Raw genomic sequence first — 20,073 nt, 5'->3', positions numbered from 1 at the left:
GCCAACCAATGGTAAGCAATAGGAGGGCTTTAAGCCAATTGTAAGGTTTTGGCATGGTCCAAAACAGGCTTTCGCCTGCAGGCGGCTAAAAGAAGTCTGGTAGGCGAGATCTAAAAATGGATGTTCACTGGTCTCATGCCAGATGTTGACAGCTTGCGTCAATTTCTTAGCAGACAAGCTGCCTCCTCACTAAAATCTGTCATCACGGTTAGCACAAATTACCACATAGGCCGGCACTTGCTTTCAGCACAGAGGCTATAATTTCAGTGGAAACAGGGTTTTCACACTACAACGATCTTCTCAGCCACTGCAATGAACCTAATGTTGGCATGTGTTAAACGTGTGAAATATATGTGTTTTTTAATGCCAACATCCTAATACCTTTTCCAAAACCACATCTAGAATTGAGTTCTGGTTCGTTATGATTTGAGCGAGCTAACTCGTGTAAATAGTTATCGTGGTTTCCTGTTTCCTGAAAGTTGGATATTTGTAATGTATTGTATTGCAGCATTTACATAGCGCTTACTTACTACCTCTTTATGGAGCGCTGATGCACCTGCCTTCATGGGTAGCCTGCTGCACCATGTAGGGTGTGTGTTTTGAAGTGTGGTTTTTTTATTTAATACTTTTTTTAATTGATTTTCATAGAAACAGCCGCAGCAATAGCGTGAGTAACTTCAGCCATACAGCACAGCGTATTCTCACAGAGCAATGTTCATGGACATTTCTGAATACCTAACATCAGTGGCATCTGAGTATCATACAAATCTGGGGCAGGGGGTCAAGTCTAGTCCCTTCTGTCACAAAAGCCGCACATAGTACTCGGTAACTATGTAGGATTATCAAGGTGGTAGACCACTTTGGTGATATAGCAAGCAGCATCGCTTGAGTATTTATAATATTAACGATTGAGGGCCTTGATATCTTAACATATTTTTTGAGGCAACCTTTTCCTTTGTATACTTCTATTTCCATGAGGACACACCGGTCCATTCTGGTCATTCATTCTCGTTGAGATGGCCACAATTTCAGCGCTCCATCTACAGGCAATATTCCATTGAGTATGCATCCTGTCTCAATAGAAGACAGTTGCCCCTCGGCCCTCCTTCCTCTTCCAACGGACCCAAGAAGGCCACAGAAGGGATAAGGTTGAGTGGTCTGTCCAATGCGGTTGAGAGGGCCCTTTTGATTCTAGTCCAGAAGCGCTGGCTGCTTGGACATGCCCATATCACGAGAAAGAAAGAGCCCATCTCTGTTAAGCAGCGGGCCAATGTGGAGTTCCACATAATAGACCCCATGCAATTAATTTGATCACACAGGCTGATACAGTAGGGATGCATGGAGCCATCTTAACTTCCCTTCTTCATCATCTTCCAAGGCCCACAAGTTGTCCTGGCACTTATTGCATAGAGTGTCTAATGGGTTAGGTGTGTTTGTTACAAGGGAATTATATCTCTCTATATTCCTTCCTCTCCAGGGGCAACAATGTCTGTATCAGCTTCTGTAAGTTTGTACTGCAGAAGAGGGCCAGTGACAATTTGTAGATATTCCAGCAGGCTCCTTAGGTGTAGGAACCAAAAAAACTGTGAGTTACGCAACTTAAACTCACTCGAATTCTTCATATGATTTAATTTGTCTGCATACCTGGGCATCTCCTAGTCTTTAAAAGCCTATACTTTCCCACCTAAAGCAGTGTGGGCCATACTAGGACTTACCAACCAGTCTCCCGCCAAAGTGGTGTTTCTTGGTGTGATCTAGGCTGGAAGTGTGCATGATGACCACTGTGATGTGGTTATCATGTTATCGGACTTAGAGTTTAGCAGTGTAAATGGTATACAATTATGAGAGAGCGGCGCATGGATTATGCAGACAACCCCCCCACCCCCCAAGATATAGCGGCATGGATTAGGACATTTTGTGGCATAAAAGTAAACCTTCTGCAACAAACTATTTTTGCAGCACCTTTTTTATTGGCATTTGTTAGTTATGTCCTAATAATATGGGAATCTGCAGGAACAAAACATGCTCTATGCTCTCCTAAACATAACAACATGTTGCTTGTCACTCACGCTCCAATCTCATCGTCCAAGACTTAAGGACAAAGCCTTAACATGTTACGTCATAAAAAGATATCCATCTAGTCGCTAAATTGCACACCGTGCAACTGAAAAATCAAATCCTGCTTGACCAAACTGTTTGACCTTAAGTCAATTCTTTATTTCAGAGCCTCCTTTTGTTCATTACCAGATATGAGAGAACCTACAAATATGTGATCCAGAGTGTGTGCTGTACAAAAACCACTCTTGTGTTTGATGTAATAACCTATAATGTTGCTTCAGCTTCCTGCGTGACCAACTTGTGTGATCATAGGTAAATGCTAGGCAATAGGAATCCAGGCTACATATAGAGCACACATAACAACTGACTTGCATCCTAGTTCACGAATAGCATTGTAATAGTATTTTCTTAGAGTATGAAGAAGATGAACGCAAGCTTTTCACCTGTAGAGAGATCTGCTACAGTTTAACTATTTTTACTACTCTTTGAGCGGGCAGAGTGATGGGTGAAGTGAGGTGTATTAATAAAAAAAAGTTAAAATATAGCAGTGCTCAGTACAGGTGAAAAGCTTGCGTTCATCTTCTGGAGACTAGGAAACTACTAATAGAGGCCTGGCTTCCTCTCTTTCCCCAATTTCCTGAAGCAACTCCAGTTACAGGGAGGAGGAGGAAGAGCAGAGAAAGGCCAGAGTGGGCTAAAGAACGGTGATGGATTAAACGCAGATCTGTTGACTGGGTGTGAGTGTTTGATTGATTCAGATGCTCCGTCCATCACCACCCCCTTTTGTACCGTATTATTTAGAGCATGGCTTGGGAGGGTGGGCAAGCAGCAGAAAGACACGCCATTCTACTGCCTTTCCATCACACAGAGGCACTTCATAGCGTGCTGAAGTCGGAAACAGTAGGCAATAAAAGAATTAATAATTCAGGGAAGCTACACTTTTGAGTTTTTTTCATGGCACCCAGGCATGTAATCGGGGGCATTGTGCTCCTTGGCCAGTTTGACTGTGAATACCCGATTTGCAAAATCACGAAAAGCTGGGGGAACGCCTTAAACCATATGACTGTAGTACATATCTATTTGCAACGCTTAATGTGTAAAAAAGAAAAAAAGGGTCAGCTAGACAAAATGTTTCTTAGGAAGCTGCTACCCACTTCCTCATTGGTGCAGGCCACTTCACTCACTGGCAACGCCCACTTCTCTCACTGGCACCGCCCCCTTTTCCTACTGGCACAACCGCTCCCCCACTTCAAACCTGGGCTCTCCTCTTGTTGACTACCTGTACAATGCCTAAAGTCAAAATGCAGCCAGTGCGCATGCCTCTGAAAGGAGGGGTTGGGGATGCAGCACCTTGAAGTTCTGAAGTTCAGGATGTGCCCTTTAGCAAATCCTCTAATATATGGTTTGATTGCCTATAATGTTGCTCGCCATCTCCTTGTCCCTGTCGTCACACTAGACAGAAAATAACAGGAGGAATGCTGGGTACGTTTTGCCTATATAGTCACTAGCCTTATGGTAGAGGCATATACTTCTCGCATTCATCTTGTTCTTTTAACTCCTGCCCCCCACCCCCTCAGCTGTGTGAGCATCTCACGGGCCCTCCCGCTATTCCTTCCTTCCCATCAATTATGTACACCAAGACCTTTCGTGGTGTTAGAACGGCTGCAGTTTATTCACATCATAAATTGGAACACACTTGCCTTGATGGCATTCGTAATTAACATGCTCATTTCTTGCTTATCGTGGACTATAATGTAAGGCATTTTCATAATAGTTATACATATACAGTGTACCTCTTACACTTTATTGCATATTAATAACCATCATTTGCCTAATCCTGCAATGCATCATACTTACAGTCATAATGTCTCTTCAAGGTTGTTGTAAACCATTTTCAACTGTTGTGACAGCTCTACTTCTGTCACTTACTTGGTACAGCGGATCGCGGCTTCGAGGCTTAAACTTGATACAGAATGTACGGCGTTCGTGGCCCCATGGTCATGACTGGGCTGCAAGTGCTGTGCCTGCCCATTGCTGATCATTTCTTACTCTTTTGTCTGTCCTCGAGTATCCCTGCCATGAGGCATCCCTAGGCCTTTTCCGGGCTCTTGTCTCAGGTATCCCTGCCATGAGGCATCACTAGGCCTTGTCCGGGCTCTTGTCTCAAGTATCCCTGCCATGAGGCATCACTAGGCCTTGTCCGGGCTCTTGTCTCAAGTATCCCTGCCATGAGGCATCATTGGGCCTTGTCCGGGCTCTTGTCTCAAGTATCCCTGTCATGATGCATCCATAGGCCTTGTCCGGGGTCTTGTCTCAAGTATCCCTGCCATGAGGCATCCCTAGGCCTTGTCCGGGCACTTGTCTCAAGTATCCCTGCCTTGATGCATCCATAGGCCTTGTCCGGGCACTTGTCTCAAGTGTCCCTGCGTAAGGCATCCCAAGGACCTTGTTCGGGCAATGGCCCTTTTACGTCCTTATATGAAGTTATTTATTGTTAAACCTTGAGACTCCCCACCCCTCGTCACACTGCAGCTGCGATGCCTGCGGTCTCTGGTGTGGGTGGGTGGGATCAATTTCTTCCAGCGACAATCATGCTGGGGACTGCTTGTCCCAGTTGTCTTTTAGGCCGTTCTTGTGGCCATGCCTTTCTTTCCTGATTGGTTCCTATGAACCCAAACTTCTTGTTCACTCTGTACTCCTTTTGTTGGTGCGCTCTGCTGCCCGCAGGAGGGGTTGGCTGCCCTCCCTCTAGGGTCTGCTGCACCTTCTGGTTGGCAGTAATACTACACTCAGCTGTGCGAGCATCTCACAGGCCCTCGCGCCGTTCCTTCCTTCCCATCAATTATGAACACCCAAGACCTTTCGTGGTGTTAGAACGGCCCCAGTTTATTCACAATGTAAATTGGTGCACACGTGTCATGATGGCTTTGGCCATTAACAGGCTAATTTCTTGCTTATCTTGGACTACAATGTAAGGCATTTCCATAACAGGTTATACAGTGTACTTTATTGCATATTAATAACCATATTATCCTTACAGTCGTAATGTCTCTTTGAGGTCGTCATCAATCATGTACTACTGTTGTGACAGCTCGGCTTCTGTAACTTACTTTGTGCAGAGGGTCGCGGCATCGAGGCTTCAACTTGCTCCTGAATGTCTGGTGTTCATGGCCATGCCTTGGCTGCAGGTGCTGTGTCCACCCAGTGCTGACCATTTCTTACCGTTTTGTCTGCCCTCAAGTATCCCTGCCGTGAGGCATCCCAAGGGCCATGTCCAGGCACTTGTCTCAAGAGTCCCTGCCTTAAGGCATCCCAAGAACCTTCCTCTGACAATTGTCCTTTTACGTCCTTATGTGAGGGCATTTGCCCTTTTACGTACTTACATGAGGTTGCTAAACCTCGTGACTCCTCGCCATGCTCAAAGTGGTTTACCGACCACTGGCGGCTCCCCCAAGAATAAGAGAAACCATCAGATCCCAGTGTTGCTACGGTGTGTCGCTATGATGTTCAGCAGGAACCCGTCAATATCTCCACTAGTCAGATGAACCTTGTCATCTGTGTTTTCCCTGTGGACACAACTGGGGGGGGGGGCTTCCCTGACTTCTGCGGCCTCCCGCATCACTTTATGGCAAATATGCCCCATAATATTCTTTGTTATGGCCATATTATTAGTTATTTTGCCATTTTGCCAATGTGAACCCGTCTGGCCCAGGTTTCCTACCAGTCCTATCTGTGCCATATTTTTACAAAACGCCATTGTGAACTGAAGGTTGTTCCGATGGAACCTTAGAACCGACCTGGCTCTGTGTGTCACCCTTTGCCCTTAGAAGAGTAGATACCGAATATGCAGCCAATAGTTATGTGGCAGGTGCTGTAACCCCTCCTTTTACGACAGCTCGCTTGGCCGCTGATTCGCCTAACTGCAGTGGCCTTTGGTATAGCGCCCTCACGCAATCCCTCCATTGTACCCCTTTGGGGATATTCTGCTCCCCTGCTTAATATGCAAGTGTGATTCTGAGCAGTGTTGTTGTCCATATATATTCTATTGGGAATTGCATGTAACCTAGCTCTCTGGCAGCACCATTGCAGCATGTGATTAGCTTTGCTGGCACCAGCAACATTTCACAATTGTGCTGTGTTGAAAAAATAGCTGGGCGCAGGTTTTCTCAGCCATCCTAATCCCTCGTGAACAATGTAACATTTCAGTGGTCTTTAAGCGAGTTAGGGATTGCACCTCCTACTTCCCCGTGTAACTTCTTTAACTAAATACCCCGCCTGCCGTAATATTGATAAACTGGGACCGAACTGGAGGTCATTAGTACGGTTCCAGCTTTCATCTCCCTGCACTTCTCGTCCTCTAATTAGAGACTGGGGAACATAATAAAGCTCAAAACTATACTTTGCAGTTATGCATGCATCTCCTTCATTCCAGTTCATAGCCTTTTGTGCTTTATTAGGTTTGTGACTTATGAACTGCAAGGAACAAAGTATCTCTGTGACAAAAGCCGTAAATGCACTGATCTATCTACGTAAGCAATTGTGTGCTCTGTGGGTTGCATGTTCTTCTCAGCAGGCATATTAACCCTCTGCACTACTGTATTTGAGTCAAAACGACCACTTGCCAAACTCTGATCTGTCTTCGAGTAGGAAAATGAATCACCAGCGTTATTTGTACATCTTTATTGTTGCCGCCGGTAAGTGTAGCTTTTTAGGTCGAGCCTGGGCAGCGCATGCACTCCTCTGCGAGGCATGCTGTATTGGGGTATGGACTTGAACCCCTGCCCACTCTCCGTCCATATTTGTCATTGGATTGTGTCTTTGTCCTTCATAAACGCTGGCTTCTGATTCATTAATAGGCTTGTTAGTCCCTCCTTAGTACTTCCTGGTCTTCATTTGTAACCTCCCATGAGAACTAGCCCTTTAACTTCAGTTGTTTCACTGGATTCGTCTTATTTAGTCTGCAAGCACTATTTTCTTGATTGAGTTTCTCTTACTGCAGGCACAACATGCTTTCCTGCAACATTCAGCACACATGGGCACTTTCATGGGGCACTTTTACAAAAAAAGCATTTGTTTGTCAACTTGACAAACAAATGCTTTTTTTTGTGAAAGCGCCCCAACCGCACTTTCACTTTAATAGCGGCCAGGCTCGTGTAAAGAAAGGGGCATGGCCTCTATTAACGTGAAAGTGCAGCATGGGGCACTTGTAAACAACAAGCATTTGCAATGCAATAGGTCTCGAATTTAAGAAACTTTGACCTATTGGCATTGTAAATGACAATGCCTTTCCTTATAGCAGGTTTTTTTAACGCATAAATACAAGGCATTGTCATTTACAATGCCAATAGCATAAAATCTCGTAATTGCAAGACACATTGCATTGCAAATGCTTGTCTACTAATTGTCTTACTTCCAGTAATTATGCAAAACTGGGACAGAGCTGGAGGTCATTAGTTTTGGCTCCAACTTTCATCACATTGCACTTCTCAAACATCTCTACCGGGTGTCTTTGCGTGACTGCAACAGCATCGTTAATCCCTTGTGCTGTAATTATTCAATGCTCTGACAGAGCAGTAAGTTTGGAACTACTAATGCAACCATTGCCAAAGCAATGAGGACATATGGCTTCTCATACAAGCTCAACTATCCACGGATGAAACCAGTGCGTTTCACGTCTAGAGCACATACAGAGACGTAAACTATGGAATCCATAAATTAATTAATTAATGGCAAGTTCAAGAGGCTCATAAAACATAACTGATTGACACGATTTGCTCACATTAACGTGAAGCGGCAGTCATGGGATTCGAACCTGTGACATGCTAAACTACTGACTCAAGCCTTACCCTTTCACCAATGGGCAGCCGTTAATAGACATTTTCCGTGCTATAAGCGCAACTGCACAATTGATAACCTCTAAAGAACTGGATTCAGCTGCATTTCGCCTTCTTAATTTCCTCGTAGCCTTCCTGTCTTTGAATCTAAATGCCGGATACAAATTAATTTTGATCCGCAGGATTGCTCTGTACTGAACATGCTTTACATTTGTGCCAAGCTGCGGTGAGAGCGGACGAGATTAATACATATAGAGTTACGGTTGTTGCCGGCAAAAGCAATGCTGGCCCATGTTAACAACTGATATTTCTTCTCCTAAACTAAACCATACAGGGGGCTTAAAGCGCGATACACATCTTCAATATAAACGCCATAACTTCTACCCATGGTGGGTATGCTAGACCTGCATTGTACCGCAGAGACCTGGCTCCGACGTGACAATTTATTTAGGGTAAAGAGTAGCTATTCTTATTAAATGATGTCTAGGTACATCTTTTAACTGTTTGTGGCAATGTCCCCTTTTCCTGATTGGGCCATTGGAATCTAAACTTCTTGGTCACCCGGTGACCCTTTCCTTGGCGCGCTGTCGTGCCCTTTGTCTGTCGCCCGCAGGTGGGGTTAGCTGCCCTCCCTCTATGGTCGCCTGCGCCTTCCGGTTGGTGATAATTTAGTCTTGCGAGGTGGATTCACCTCAGTTGTGATGAAGGGGACAAGAATAAAGGGGACCTGGGGGTAATAACCTTGCACCCTACCAACGATACCATCGTTGACCCAACTAGTCTCTTGGCTCACTTATTGTATTGTAATTGCATTTATATAGCGTTACTACCTCTGACGAGGCGTTGAAGCGATTTTCCGGCGAGTCGCATGCTACTCCGGAAACCATAAAGGATTAGCCGTGAATTCGTTTAGTGAAACTATGAAAGTAATTTGAGTGATGGATATGTTAGTCAGTTATTTGGATTGAGAAGGATAGTGGAGGGATAGAAGAGGGGAAAAAGGTTTGCATTTGTATCTAGCGCTTGCTACCCCTGATGGGGTGTTGAAGCGATTTTTCGGTGAGTAGCACGCTACTTCGGAACCCATAAAGGATTTGTGGTGAATTAGTATAGTGAAAATATGAAAGCAATTTGAGTGGTGGATATGTTAGTAATTTTAATTGGATTGAGAAGGATAGGGGAGGGATATGGAAAAGAAAAAAAGGTTTGCATTTATTACTTACTTATGGTACCATCGTTAATGCGGAGGATTCATGGATGTTTCTGAAACTCCTACTTTTGATAAATGTTACTTGATGCAGTAAAATAAATTCATGTACTGAAGTGAAAAACAACAAAATATTAAACAATTACACTTAAAAAAAAATAATCTTAGAACTTTTATCATAGGGTCTAACCATGATTATGCTCTACTTAATTTCCTGCCTCCCACATCTAGAAGGAGTACAACTGCAGAAAAATTACTTTGCATTAGTTGAAAAAGAAAGAAAGGTGAATGTTGTGAATCTGTAATACTTTGTAAATAAATAAAAACTCTTCATTTGTTTATAGAGCACAACCGTTGCAAAGCATTTACTTTTCATTCCCGTTCACTAATGTAAAGTATATGTTGTGTAGCAATACTGCTCCGTAAATAAATCAGCACAGTTGATGACTTTGTGCATAGTGCCATTGTACTTTCCAAATACGTACTCGCAATTGTTGCTGACAATGGTGTTTAAAAAAAAAAATGTAATAATGACTCTTCACTCTCTCATGTTACCCTCCCAGTGTGGCATCTGCCACCTACAATATTCTTTTCCTCCGGCAGGATGGCTGCATGCAAGGTGAGAGTCGCACACATTAGTGCTCTGCGCAGGTTGGCTAGTGGTAGTGCGCATCACTTCGGCAGGGCATTCGCTCTCTGTCAGGCTTGGATCCGCATAGCTCCACTAGAGACAGACCTTAGGTGGGGTTGCCTGCCTGTGCATCTTTGTGCCCTCTGAAAGTGAAACTTTAACCGAGCGTAGAGTGCTGCATTCAGAGCCAGGAGGTCATAAAGCAATAAATATATCAGGGAGGCAGCACTTTTTTTTGGCGACATCTAGGCATAACATTTCGGGCCTTCTGCACCGTAGCTAATTTTGTGGTAATAAAAATAGGGGGAGGGTCTGTATATGGTTTTCAGTAAGCTGGCAGCTTTAAGCGGCTCTGCAGGTCCCTTCATGGTATGTTTACGACCATGGTCCTATTAGCTGGTGGCCTGACTGGGTTGTCCAGTCAGAGATGTTATGTTTGAAATGTGTGGCCTAATCAGGCGTAGGCTGCAGGGGAAGATGTTTAAGATATCTCTTGGGATAGCCTTTGGAAATATCATGCCATAGCTGATTGACATTGTGACATGTCAGGAATTGGTCATAATATGTAGCTTGTCCGGACCTGCAGTGGTGGACTAAATTAAAGTCCTGTGCTGGCCAGCAGCATGTGGCAGATCTCTTCAGACATTGGATGCCTGCTCAGTTAGTAATTTGTTGTTTATTCCGGTAGGCTTGTACATTACTGGGCTGGAAACATGACCCATGGCAGTTTTGTCTTGTGCCACAGTAAAAGTGTCAAGCTGTATCAGGGAATTATTATCCCGTTTGTATGAACTACAGTCGGCTGCCTGACTGTTGAGTGTTATGGTACGGCCTCCACCAACGGCGACCCCCTTCTCACCTGGACCAACATCAAGAACGACAACACCATCAAAATCATGAGCACCATCCATTTCGGCTCCCCATCAGACCCGTGCCCCCACCACATCTTCAACAAAGTCAGTGCCACCATCGCACCCCACCTCCGCAAATCCATCAACATCTCCTTCGAGACCGCGACCTTCCCGGAGAACTGGAAGCCTGCTGAGATCAACGCCCTGCTCAAAAAGCCCAAAGCAGACCCCAAGGACCTCAAGAACTACCGGCCCATCTTCCTGCTCCCGTTCCCGGCGAAGGTCATCGTGAAAACTGTCAACAAACAGCTAACCTGCTACCTGGAGGAGAACAGCATCCTGGACCCGTCCCAGTCCAGGTTCCGCAGCGACTACAGCACCGAAATGGCCCTCATCGCCGCCACCGACGACATATGGGCCCTGCTGTACAACGGCGAGATCGCGGCCCTCATCCTCCTGGACCTGTCAGCCGCCTTCAACTCTGTCTGCCACCGCACCCTATGCACCCGCCTCCACGACGCTGGAATCCGAGGCAAAACACTGGACTGGACCACCTCCTTCCTCTCCGGCAGAACACAGAGCGTCTGTCTCCCACCCTTCCGATCTGAAGCCACCAAGATCATCTGCGGCGTACCCCAAGGATCCTCCCTCAGCCCAACGCTGTTCAACATCTACATGACCCGACTCGCCCATATCGCCAGACTGCATGACCTCAACAACATCTCCTATGCAGACGACACACAACTGATCCTCTCACTCACCAAGGACCCTCTCACCGCCAAAACCAACCTCCACGAAGTTATGAAATCCGTCGCCGAATGGATGAAGAACTCGAGTTCAGCCTGAAGCTGAACTCGGACAAGATGGAGGTCCTCATCCTCGGCTCCACGCCTTCGGCCTGGGACGACTCCTGTTGGCCAACCGCCCTAGGAGCAGCCCCAACACCCCCGACCTCGCACGCAACCTGGGATTCATCCTCGACTCTACACTCTCCATGACCAAGCAAGTCAACGCCATCTCATCCTCCTGTTTCAACACCCTCCGCATGCTCCGAAAGATCTACAAGTGGATCCCCACTGACTCCAGAAGAACGGTCACCCAGGCCCTTTATGCGGGAGCCCCGGCCAAACTGCTGAAACGACTGCAACGCATTCAGAACGCCTCCGCCTGCCTGATCCTCGACATCCCCCGCCACAGCCACAACAACACCACCTGAGACCTGCACTGGCTTCCCGTCAACAAGCGGATCACCTTCAAGCTCCTCACCCACGCACACAAAGCTCTCCACAACACCGGACCAGCATACCTAAACAAACGGATCAGCTTCTACACCACGAACTGCCAGCTCTGCTCCGCCGACCTCGCCTCGCCACCATCCCCCTCACCAGGAGAGCGACCACCGGCGGCAGATCATTCTCCCACCTCGCCACCAAGTCCTGGAACACCCTCCCCATTCTCCTACAGCAAACCGATGACCTACTAACCTTCAGGAGGCTACTCAGGATCTGGCTGCTCGAGCATTAGCAGCACCCCCCACCCCAGCACCTTTAGACCCTCACGGGTAAGTAGCGTGCTTTTCAAATGTCTTATTTGATCGATTGATTGATGGTATTAGTATAAGTGTGGGCCAGGAGGGTTATATACTGTGTTGTATTGTAATTGCATTTATATAGGAGTTACTACATTGACAAGGCTTAAAAGCGCTTTACTCCAGGTTGTATGCTTTTCCTGAACCCAAGGTTAGCGTGATCTCTTTGGTATTGTTAGTTATTGAGATTCATCTTGTGCCCTTAAGGAAACAATTCCATGCATTTAAACCAGTTTTAATGTGGTAGATTAAATTAATGAGTTAGGTGTGATCCTTAGTATGAGAGGCGGTATGTGAATTCATGTAAATGGTTAGCGGTATGAATAGATTCGCGAAAAGATTAGTTATTGTTTATTAGGATAAATACCGCCGCTCACGCATCATGATGCAGGTGCCACGGCCCCGTGGCCTGGGGTAGGGTCAGGAGAGGTTGACTGAAGCACACAGATACATAACCTAGGACAGCCACATCCGCGCCCCGCCGCAGGCGGTATCATCTCAAAAGTCAAAACACTGACGCAGTACTCGGCAGTATAATTAAAATCAATGGTTGAGCGTTGCCCGCTATTATTAATGAGACTGAGAGTGGCATGGCATACGGCATGACAACGTTTTCACTTTATTAGGACAATTATATCTCCGCTCTCATTGAGGCACTTAAAGGTGCTGCAGCCGTTTGTGGGATTATCATATGCAGGCGGTCTGGGTCTGTGCAGTCAGTGATACTCCACCACTGCGGTGCACTGCCTTGCAACCCGGCAGCTGTGAGCTAGCCTGCACTCTGCTATAGCCTGTCGATCCGTACCAGGGGCCGGCAAGTGTTACTCAGGACTCACTGGCTTGCCTCATGAATCAGTTGCCCATGGTGCGGCTGGTGGGCCTGGGGGGGTCAAGTCGCGCGGCTGGGGCGGGATCCCGTTCTGCATCCAGCATCGTTCCAGCCGTGGTGACGATGAGCAGCTGGCTTTCAGCCCGATCCCCTCCCCTCTCCTCAACCTCACCCGCCCCCCACCACGGACCAGTGGAAGAAGCACCAGCGGCAAGGTCAAAGGAGCTGCCTGTGGCGCTGCGCAATTGACTTAGTTTGCAGGACAGGCAGTAATTTTCACCCCCCTACTGACATCACCCAGAAAGTTCTTACAAGCCATTATTGGCCGGGCACTGACTGTAACAGTTAAGATCATGTGTCAAGACTGGGACCTGCAGGGGGGGGTTATAACTTAGATACTTTGTTGCGAGAGAGTAGTACTCACAGAGATGCCAACTTCTTAGCCGAACTGTAGCAGCGCACACCGCGCTGCTCACACGGTCATGACATGGTGCATTTTAGCAGTGCTTCACATGTCAGCTGAGAAGCGTTATATTGCATGATTAATGCATTTCAGTGCGGTGATGCAGACCACCACAGTGAAATTCGTTAGACAACTGCCTGATTTAATCTTACACTAGGGTGAATTAAAACTCAGGCACCTACTGGCGCTCACAAATTTACGTCACGTTTTTAAGCAAACACCCGTGTTTACGTGCGGTGCTCTAGAGGAGGGGAATCACCCTAAACTCTCCAATACTCAACCCTAGGGTGAAAGTCAAACTTAATCACAATCCCATGCACACACATCAATTAACATTTCAATTATATGACAGTAATTGTACAAAAACATTCGACGAGAAGACTCGGGTATGTTTCCTTTTTTTGTCTTTTAATTCATTAGGCCCAGCCAACACGTGTTTCTTTGAAGTTTCAGGTTTGAATGTAGACACCCACATGGTCGCAGGAAGTAGGAGATACATAGAGCATACTCGCTGAGAGGATCTATACCTTTTGGAAACTAACAGACTGACACACAGATGGACCTTTTAAATAAAACATTTTGACCAGCCGGGTCGAAAGTAGAACCAGCAGAAAGGAGATTAAAAACCAGATTTCAACAAGCCAGACAGCCCTGAAGAAGTTGCCACGTTATGGCCGAATGACGAAACACGTGTTGGCTGGGCCTAATGAATTAAAAGACAAAGAAAAGAAACATTCCTTGAATCTTCTCGTCGACTTGTTTTTGTACAGTTACTGTCATATAATTGAAATGTAAATTGATCCGTATGCATAGGATTGTGATTAAGTCGACTGTCTGATGCGTGGTACTTAGCTGGGGTGCCGAGCTCTGGAATTAAAATTTGGCAGTTCAAACCTGTTGGAATTTAACATTGGAAACAGTAAGCGCCAACTCCTCTAAGCACCAACGTTTGCATGTTATTTCCCAGTACTGGGGAACAACGTGTAGTGGGTAGTCTTGGTTGTAGCCAATAAATTCAGACTCATGTGAAGTCCAATTTTATTCAGTTAAATATTGCACCCTCCTCCATGCCATTTGAAGGGAGGACCTTAGTGTAAGAAGAGTTTAGTTAAGTTAAGTTTGAAAGGAATGACGGAACTACGCCAGTTCTATGCAACATGCATGCATAAAGAATTTTGGTGGTCTGATGAAAATGGAGACCGTGAAAGAGTACGCTATAAATAGTTAACGTGACCATGGTGTAGGTGTGTGATAAGAGTGTGGTGGTATTATCTTATTTTGACGATCTTCCGACATACGAAAAATCGGCCTGAAGAAATTCAGTAGACAAAGAGAAATGCCAAACATGGCAAAATACCCTTTCCGCCAAAATAGTGTCTTTTTGTGGAAATGGCAGGTTCAAGAAGAAAGATAGTAAATAAATGGTGAGGGGGTACAGGATAGTGGAAAACGTAGATGGTGTAGGGGGAAGTAATAAAATTCAAATTTTAAAAAGGGAGCAATGCGAGGCGGTATAGGACTTATGGGTTTTAAAGAAAGGGAAGGGGTAAACGAATAGAACAGAGTAAAAATGGAGAAAGCAGTAAAAGTCAGAAAAAAGAGTAAAGTTGAGTAGTATTAGACTTACAGGTATTAAAGAAAGAGGAAGTTAAAGGCTGCAGTAGCAGGGGGATAGGGTACAGGATGGAGACCTGGTAGGGGGAAGTAAGTAAAATAAAAAAAATTGAGTGAAGTGGATGAGTAGAAAATGTATGGGTATTATAGAAAGGAAAGGGGAAGTAAAAGAATAAAAGGAGGATAGTAACTGGGTGTATAGAATGGGGAAATGTAAATGGGTAGGAGATGTAGTAAAAGGAAAAAGAAGTAGAAGAGTAAAACGGGTAAATACAAGACATAGGAGTATTAAAAAAAGGAAAGGGAAGGTGATGGTAAAGAGGGGTGGTTGGGGCTAAGAGGGCTGAAAGACCCTCTACCCAATAAGTTGGGGGAGGGAGTGGGGTGCTAGTGAGAAGCACTGCTGCTGGTTTTTAGCACTGCTGCCGCTTTTGTTTCAGGGTGCCGCTTTTGCTGCCCCTAGTAACAAAACCGGCACCCCACTACTCGAAAAGAGCCCCCACTGCTCGAAAATTGCCCCCACCCTTCCGGCCCACTGAGAAAACACCCGGTGCCCAAGACGGCCAGCCAAACTGTAATGCACACTTGTGGTGCACCAACCACTCCTCCTCCCTGTGACCCCAGCCCTGCCCCACCCTAACATAGCCCCATAGCCGGTACGAAAAGTAAAATGATAATAATGCTGTTATTGCCTCTTCCTCCCCCCCCGCACCCCCCATTTCCTCTGCTCTGAGAGCAGTGGGGCGATGGTCCTGCACCTTATCAGAGGAGCCACCATGTATTGTATTGTATTGTAATTACATATATATAGCGCTTCCTACTCCTGACGAGGCGTTGAGTCGCTTTTTCAGCGAGTAGCACGCTACTCTGGGACCCATAGAGGATTAGTGTTGAATTAGTATAGTGAAACATGCAAGTACATTTTAAGTGGTGGATAGGTTAGTCAGTTAATTGGATTTGGAATGATAGCAGAAGGATAGAGGAGGACAAAGGTTTGTATATAGCGCTTGTTGACGCACGCTATTCAGGAAGCCTACAAAGGATTGGTGGTGAATTAATATGGTGAAATATGAAGTAATTTCATTGGTGGATATTAGTCAGTTACTTGGAGTGAGAAGGTTAGCGGAGGGATAAAAGCGGAAGAAAGATTTGCATTCATATAGCACTTGTTACCCCTGATTGGTGTTGAAGCCCTTTTCTGGCAAGTAGCACGCCACTCCGGAACCCATAAAGGATTACTGTTGAAAATTAGTATAGTAGAAAATATGAAGTAATTTGAGTAGTGGATATGTTATTCAGTTATTTGGGTAGTATATTAGTATAGTTTAATATGGAATTTGAAAAGTGAACATGCTAGTCTGTTAATTTTGATTGAAAAGGACATTATTTTTTTTTTAGGTCTTAGCAGTAGGAGGAGGCTTTTGGGTGAGTAAAAAGGAGTTTTGGAGGGGAGGACTCAGAGGGAAGAGTTTGTTTTAGGGGATCGGTATAGTAAAGAAAGGGTTATTTTGGCAATCAAAGTGGCGGTATGGGGTTTGGGATAAATGAGAAAGTGGATGTAGAGGATATATTGATAGATGTATAGGATGAGAGATAGGGTAGTGCATTGGAAGGAATAGTAGAAGAAGTTTGAGATGAGTCAGAAGGTTGGGCTAGAAGATATATTGAGCGAAGTATAGGCTGAGAAATAGGGTGGTGCATTGCAAATGCTAAATTAGAAGAAAGTGATAAATATATAGATCCACAATTACATTGAAAGTATATAGATACATAAAGGAGGTAAGTATATGTAGATTAAAGATATTGATAGAGGCACAGGATGAGAAATAGGGTAGTGCATTGGATATGCTTTTTCAGGAGAAAAGTAACAGACACACAGATCCAAGTACATGAAAGGTACATAGATGCACAACGGAAGTATGTACTTGTAGACCAAAGATGATTTTTATTTATTTATTATTATTATTTTTTTTTCTCTCAACAACATAATTATTTTACATGTTTATACAAAGTAATACACAAAGATATGTACCTATCTATAGTGAAAAAAAATGCTTGTATACAGAGGGGTATGCTGTAAATTTCTGTTTGCTTATGGTGCTTATGTGGGGAAGAGCCAAATCTTGAGTAGTTTTCTGAAGATAAGGTGGTTGTCGGTGGACCTTATGTTGGGGGGTAAAGAGTTCCATAGTTTGGCTCCTTGAACAGAGAAGGATGTGCCACCCATGTTTTTTTTCTTGTATGGTGGGATTTTGAGGCGAGATGCTCCTTTAGAGCGGAGGTTCCTTTGTTGAATGTGTTTGGTGATTTCATTCCTGATGAAGAGTGGTCCCATTCCATGTATTGCTTTGTGGGTGATACAAAGCAGCTTGAACGTGGATCTTCTGGCAACCAGTAACCAATGCAGGGCTTTCAAGGCAGGGGAGATGTGGTCTCGCGGTTTGATATGCAAGAGTAGTCTGGCAGCCGAGTTCTGAATCCGTTGTAGTCTTTTCATGGTCGTTTTAGGTGATCCGTGGTAGAAGCTATTGGCATAATCGAGTTTGGACAGAACAAGGGAGATGGTAGCTTGGACCTTGTGTGGAAATCCCAAATGAGGGTAAATTTGTCGCAGCGTTTTTTTATAGTAGCAAAACTTGATCTAGTTTATACACTTGGGCATTCATCGACAGCTTGGAGTCCATGGTCATTCCGAGGTTTCTTACTTCCTTCGATACTTTAGGCAGTGATCTCAGTTGCTTTCGATGTTTTGCTAGTATTCAGCTTTTCCTAACCAGACAACCCAAGTTTTAAATAGAATTCCAATCTCTTCCTTCTGTTCTGTCTGTATTCGCCAGGATCAGCCAGCCTGTTTGTGTGTTTTCAGGAACATGTTCTGTTTCTCTTAACCTCAACTTTACTTTTTATTTGCTGGCAATATACTTTGGCGACCCATGTCAAAAAGGTATTGGGTAAATAATAATTGGCTGTTTTTACTTTTGGATCTTCAGATTACTGTTTAATTTCATGACGTAATCCACATGTAACAAAAGCACACACACGTGAACATGATCTTGAGAATTTATTTTTCGTTGATGTGACCATGTATTTTTTTCCTACAGATATAATTCACTCTTTTGAAAATGACAACCTCGTGGAGCGACCGACTTCAGAACCATGCGGACCTCCCTGCTAACATGGATAGACTTGCGTTAAAAAAATACAGACGTGAAGCCTACCACAGGTAAAATATTTTCAAATATCTTGATGATGTGTGTTAACATCTTGTCATTGTTGGTTTCAGCCGCTGTAATTAGATAGGCTCGACAGAAAAGGTACTAAAATCAAGTGTTTTCGATTGGGTTTCCACCGATCCTATATCTGCGAATTCAGGCGTTATTTTGGAACGAAATCAGACCAGGTGTACAGCTTCCCATCAATACACAGTACGGCTTCCCGTCAATACAGTTAAGTAAAATGACCCTTTGTCCTTCTACTCCCTGTTATCTTGCAGCACATTATCACATTTTCCTGATCCTATTCTAGGAGCCTGGGATTTACTTATGTATACCTTTATTCAAGGGATTGCATTTTGTTCCTCGTGCCACGGTCTGGCTCTTTTATGTCCCGGTACTTTGTCTCCAGGCCAAGGCATTTAATATTTGCAAGTACCTGGTAAGGCAACAGGACTCGGTTTAATTTGCTAACTCATGCAGCTTTAGCATCTTAGAGTGCGACACAGAGGAGAGAGCCAGCAAAAGCAGACAGTGAGGGCTAATTAGTAAAGTAGTCCCTCCTGCAACTCGATGCGGTCCTTTGGGTGGAGGTGGAAGGAAACACCTAAATAGCCAATAGCATTAGGTGAGAAATACATGCTCCTTTGGGCTGAGCCAGCTTGTGATTGGCGAATTCTGGTGATCGGGCAGATAGAAGAGTGGCCTGTGCAGCTCGCTCAGCAGATACTGCGGTGCAGCAGTTTCAAGCAGGTGGCCTACACCTCCCGCGCCACATGACTTCAGGCTGATGATGGCCTTGTGCAGATCCTATTGGACACTCGTACAGAGGAGTTACTAAGTACCTGTGAGGCAGCAGCAGTGAGTTGCTCTGAACTGGCAGAGTCGTTGAGAGGCCCTCCAACTTTTTTCCCCAGTTGACACACTGGATCGCAGAGCCCAAACATCAGTGGCGACAGTACTAGGGGTACGATGTGGGAAAGCGCGACCCTTGTTGGCAGACTGCTTTATTAGAGGAGCGGGATGAGGAGGGCTCACACTGAATAGTGAACCATATATTCCTAATAGGTAAATTCTGGCAACTCCACGTTGCCATCTTTTTTCCTCTCCTGTCCTCCTTTGCTGTACTTTATCAGTGCCACATTGAATGCACTTCTTTCCACCTCCTCTATTTCTCTCCCTTGCCAGTGTTGGGTAAGGATAAAGCCAGTGCTTAATTTGTAACAAAATGAATGCAAGGACCCTTATCAGGAGGCCACAGCAGCTTGCACCACTTATTGTCAATTCGAGCGCTGCCAATGACAGTACCAATCCAACCACTAACTATCACACTCCTACTAGTATGACAATTCAGACTATTCCAGGTCCCCAAAGCTATAAGAATGGCTTGGCCAGCATGTATTAGTCATTTTTTTTATCTATATTGGATTAATAAACAACTTTATTTCTGCTCACATCTAAATTAATCAAACAGTGCCACCATGTCATAAGCACTAGTGTTAACAATTAAGTGCTGATGCTGAGCACAGGAAACCACTGCTCAAAATAAGCACTGGGTAAAGCCCTAGGTTCCAGGCAGGGCAGGAGTGGGTGGACCTGCATTGGAACAGCCGCAAGAGCAAAAAATGAGGGGCTAGCCCCAAGAAGTGACCAGATCTCTACTCCCCAAAAATATATATTTCACAGAGCAGAAGACGCTGCAGCAGGGTTTGAAAAAACAAAAGACTGTGTGGAGAAGTGATCCCACCAATTTGAGGTCCAGCAAGAAGGATTATTCAAAACCAAC

The 20,073-nt window shown here is 45.0% G+C and overlaps 1 protein-coding gene across 9 annotated transcripts in view; it reads left to right on the top strand.

Moving 5' to 3' along the window:
- Nucleotides 1–20,073, top strand: part of NT5C2 (5'-nucleotidase, cytosolic II) — a 509,579-nt gene that overhangs the window by 144,131 nt on the left and 345,375 nt on the right. For 8 of the 9 annotated variants that reach the window (XM_078643682.1, XM_078643688.1, XM_078643683.1 and 5 more), the window contains exon 2: nucleotides 18,177–18,298. In XM_078643682.1, the coding sequence (XP_078499808.1) occupies nucleotides 18,198–18,298 (101 nt within the window). In that variant the 5' untranslated portion in view covers nucleotides 18,177–18,197. Of the gene's footprint in view, nucleotides 1–18,107; nucleotides 18,299–20,073 lie in introns of all 9 variants that reach the window. The other variant, XM_078643686.1, reaches the window with a different exon arrangement.

Source organism: Lissotriton helveticus, chromosome 5_1, assembly GCF_964261635.1.
Source record: "Lissotriton helveticus chromosome 5_1, aLisHel1.1, whole genome shotgun sequence".
NCBI lineage: Eukaryota > Metazoa > Chordata > Amphibia > Caudata > Salamandridae > Lissotriton > Lissotriton helveticus.
The sequence above is the reverse complement of the archived record's forward strand: the minus strand, read 5'-3'. Positions and strand labels throughout refer to the sequence as shown.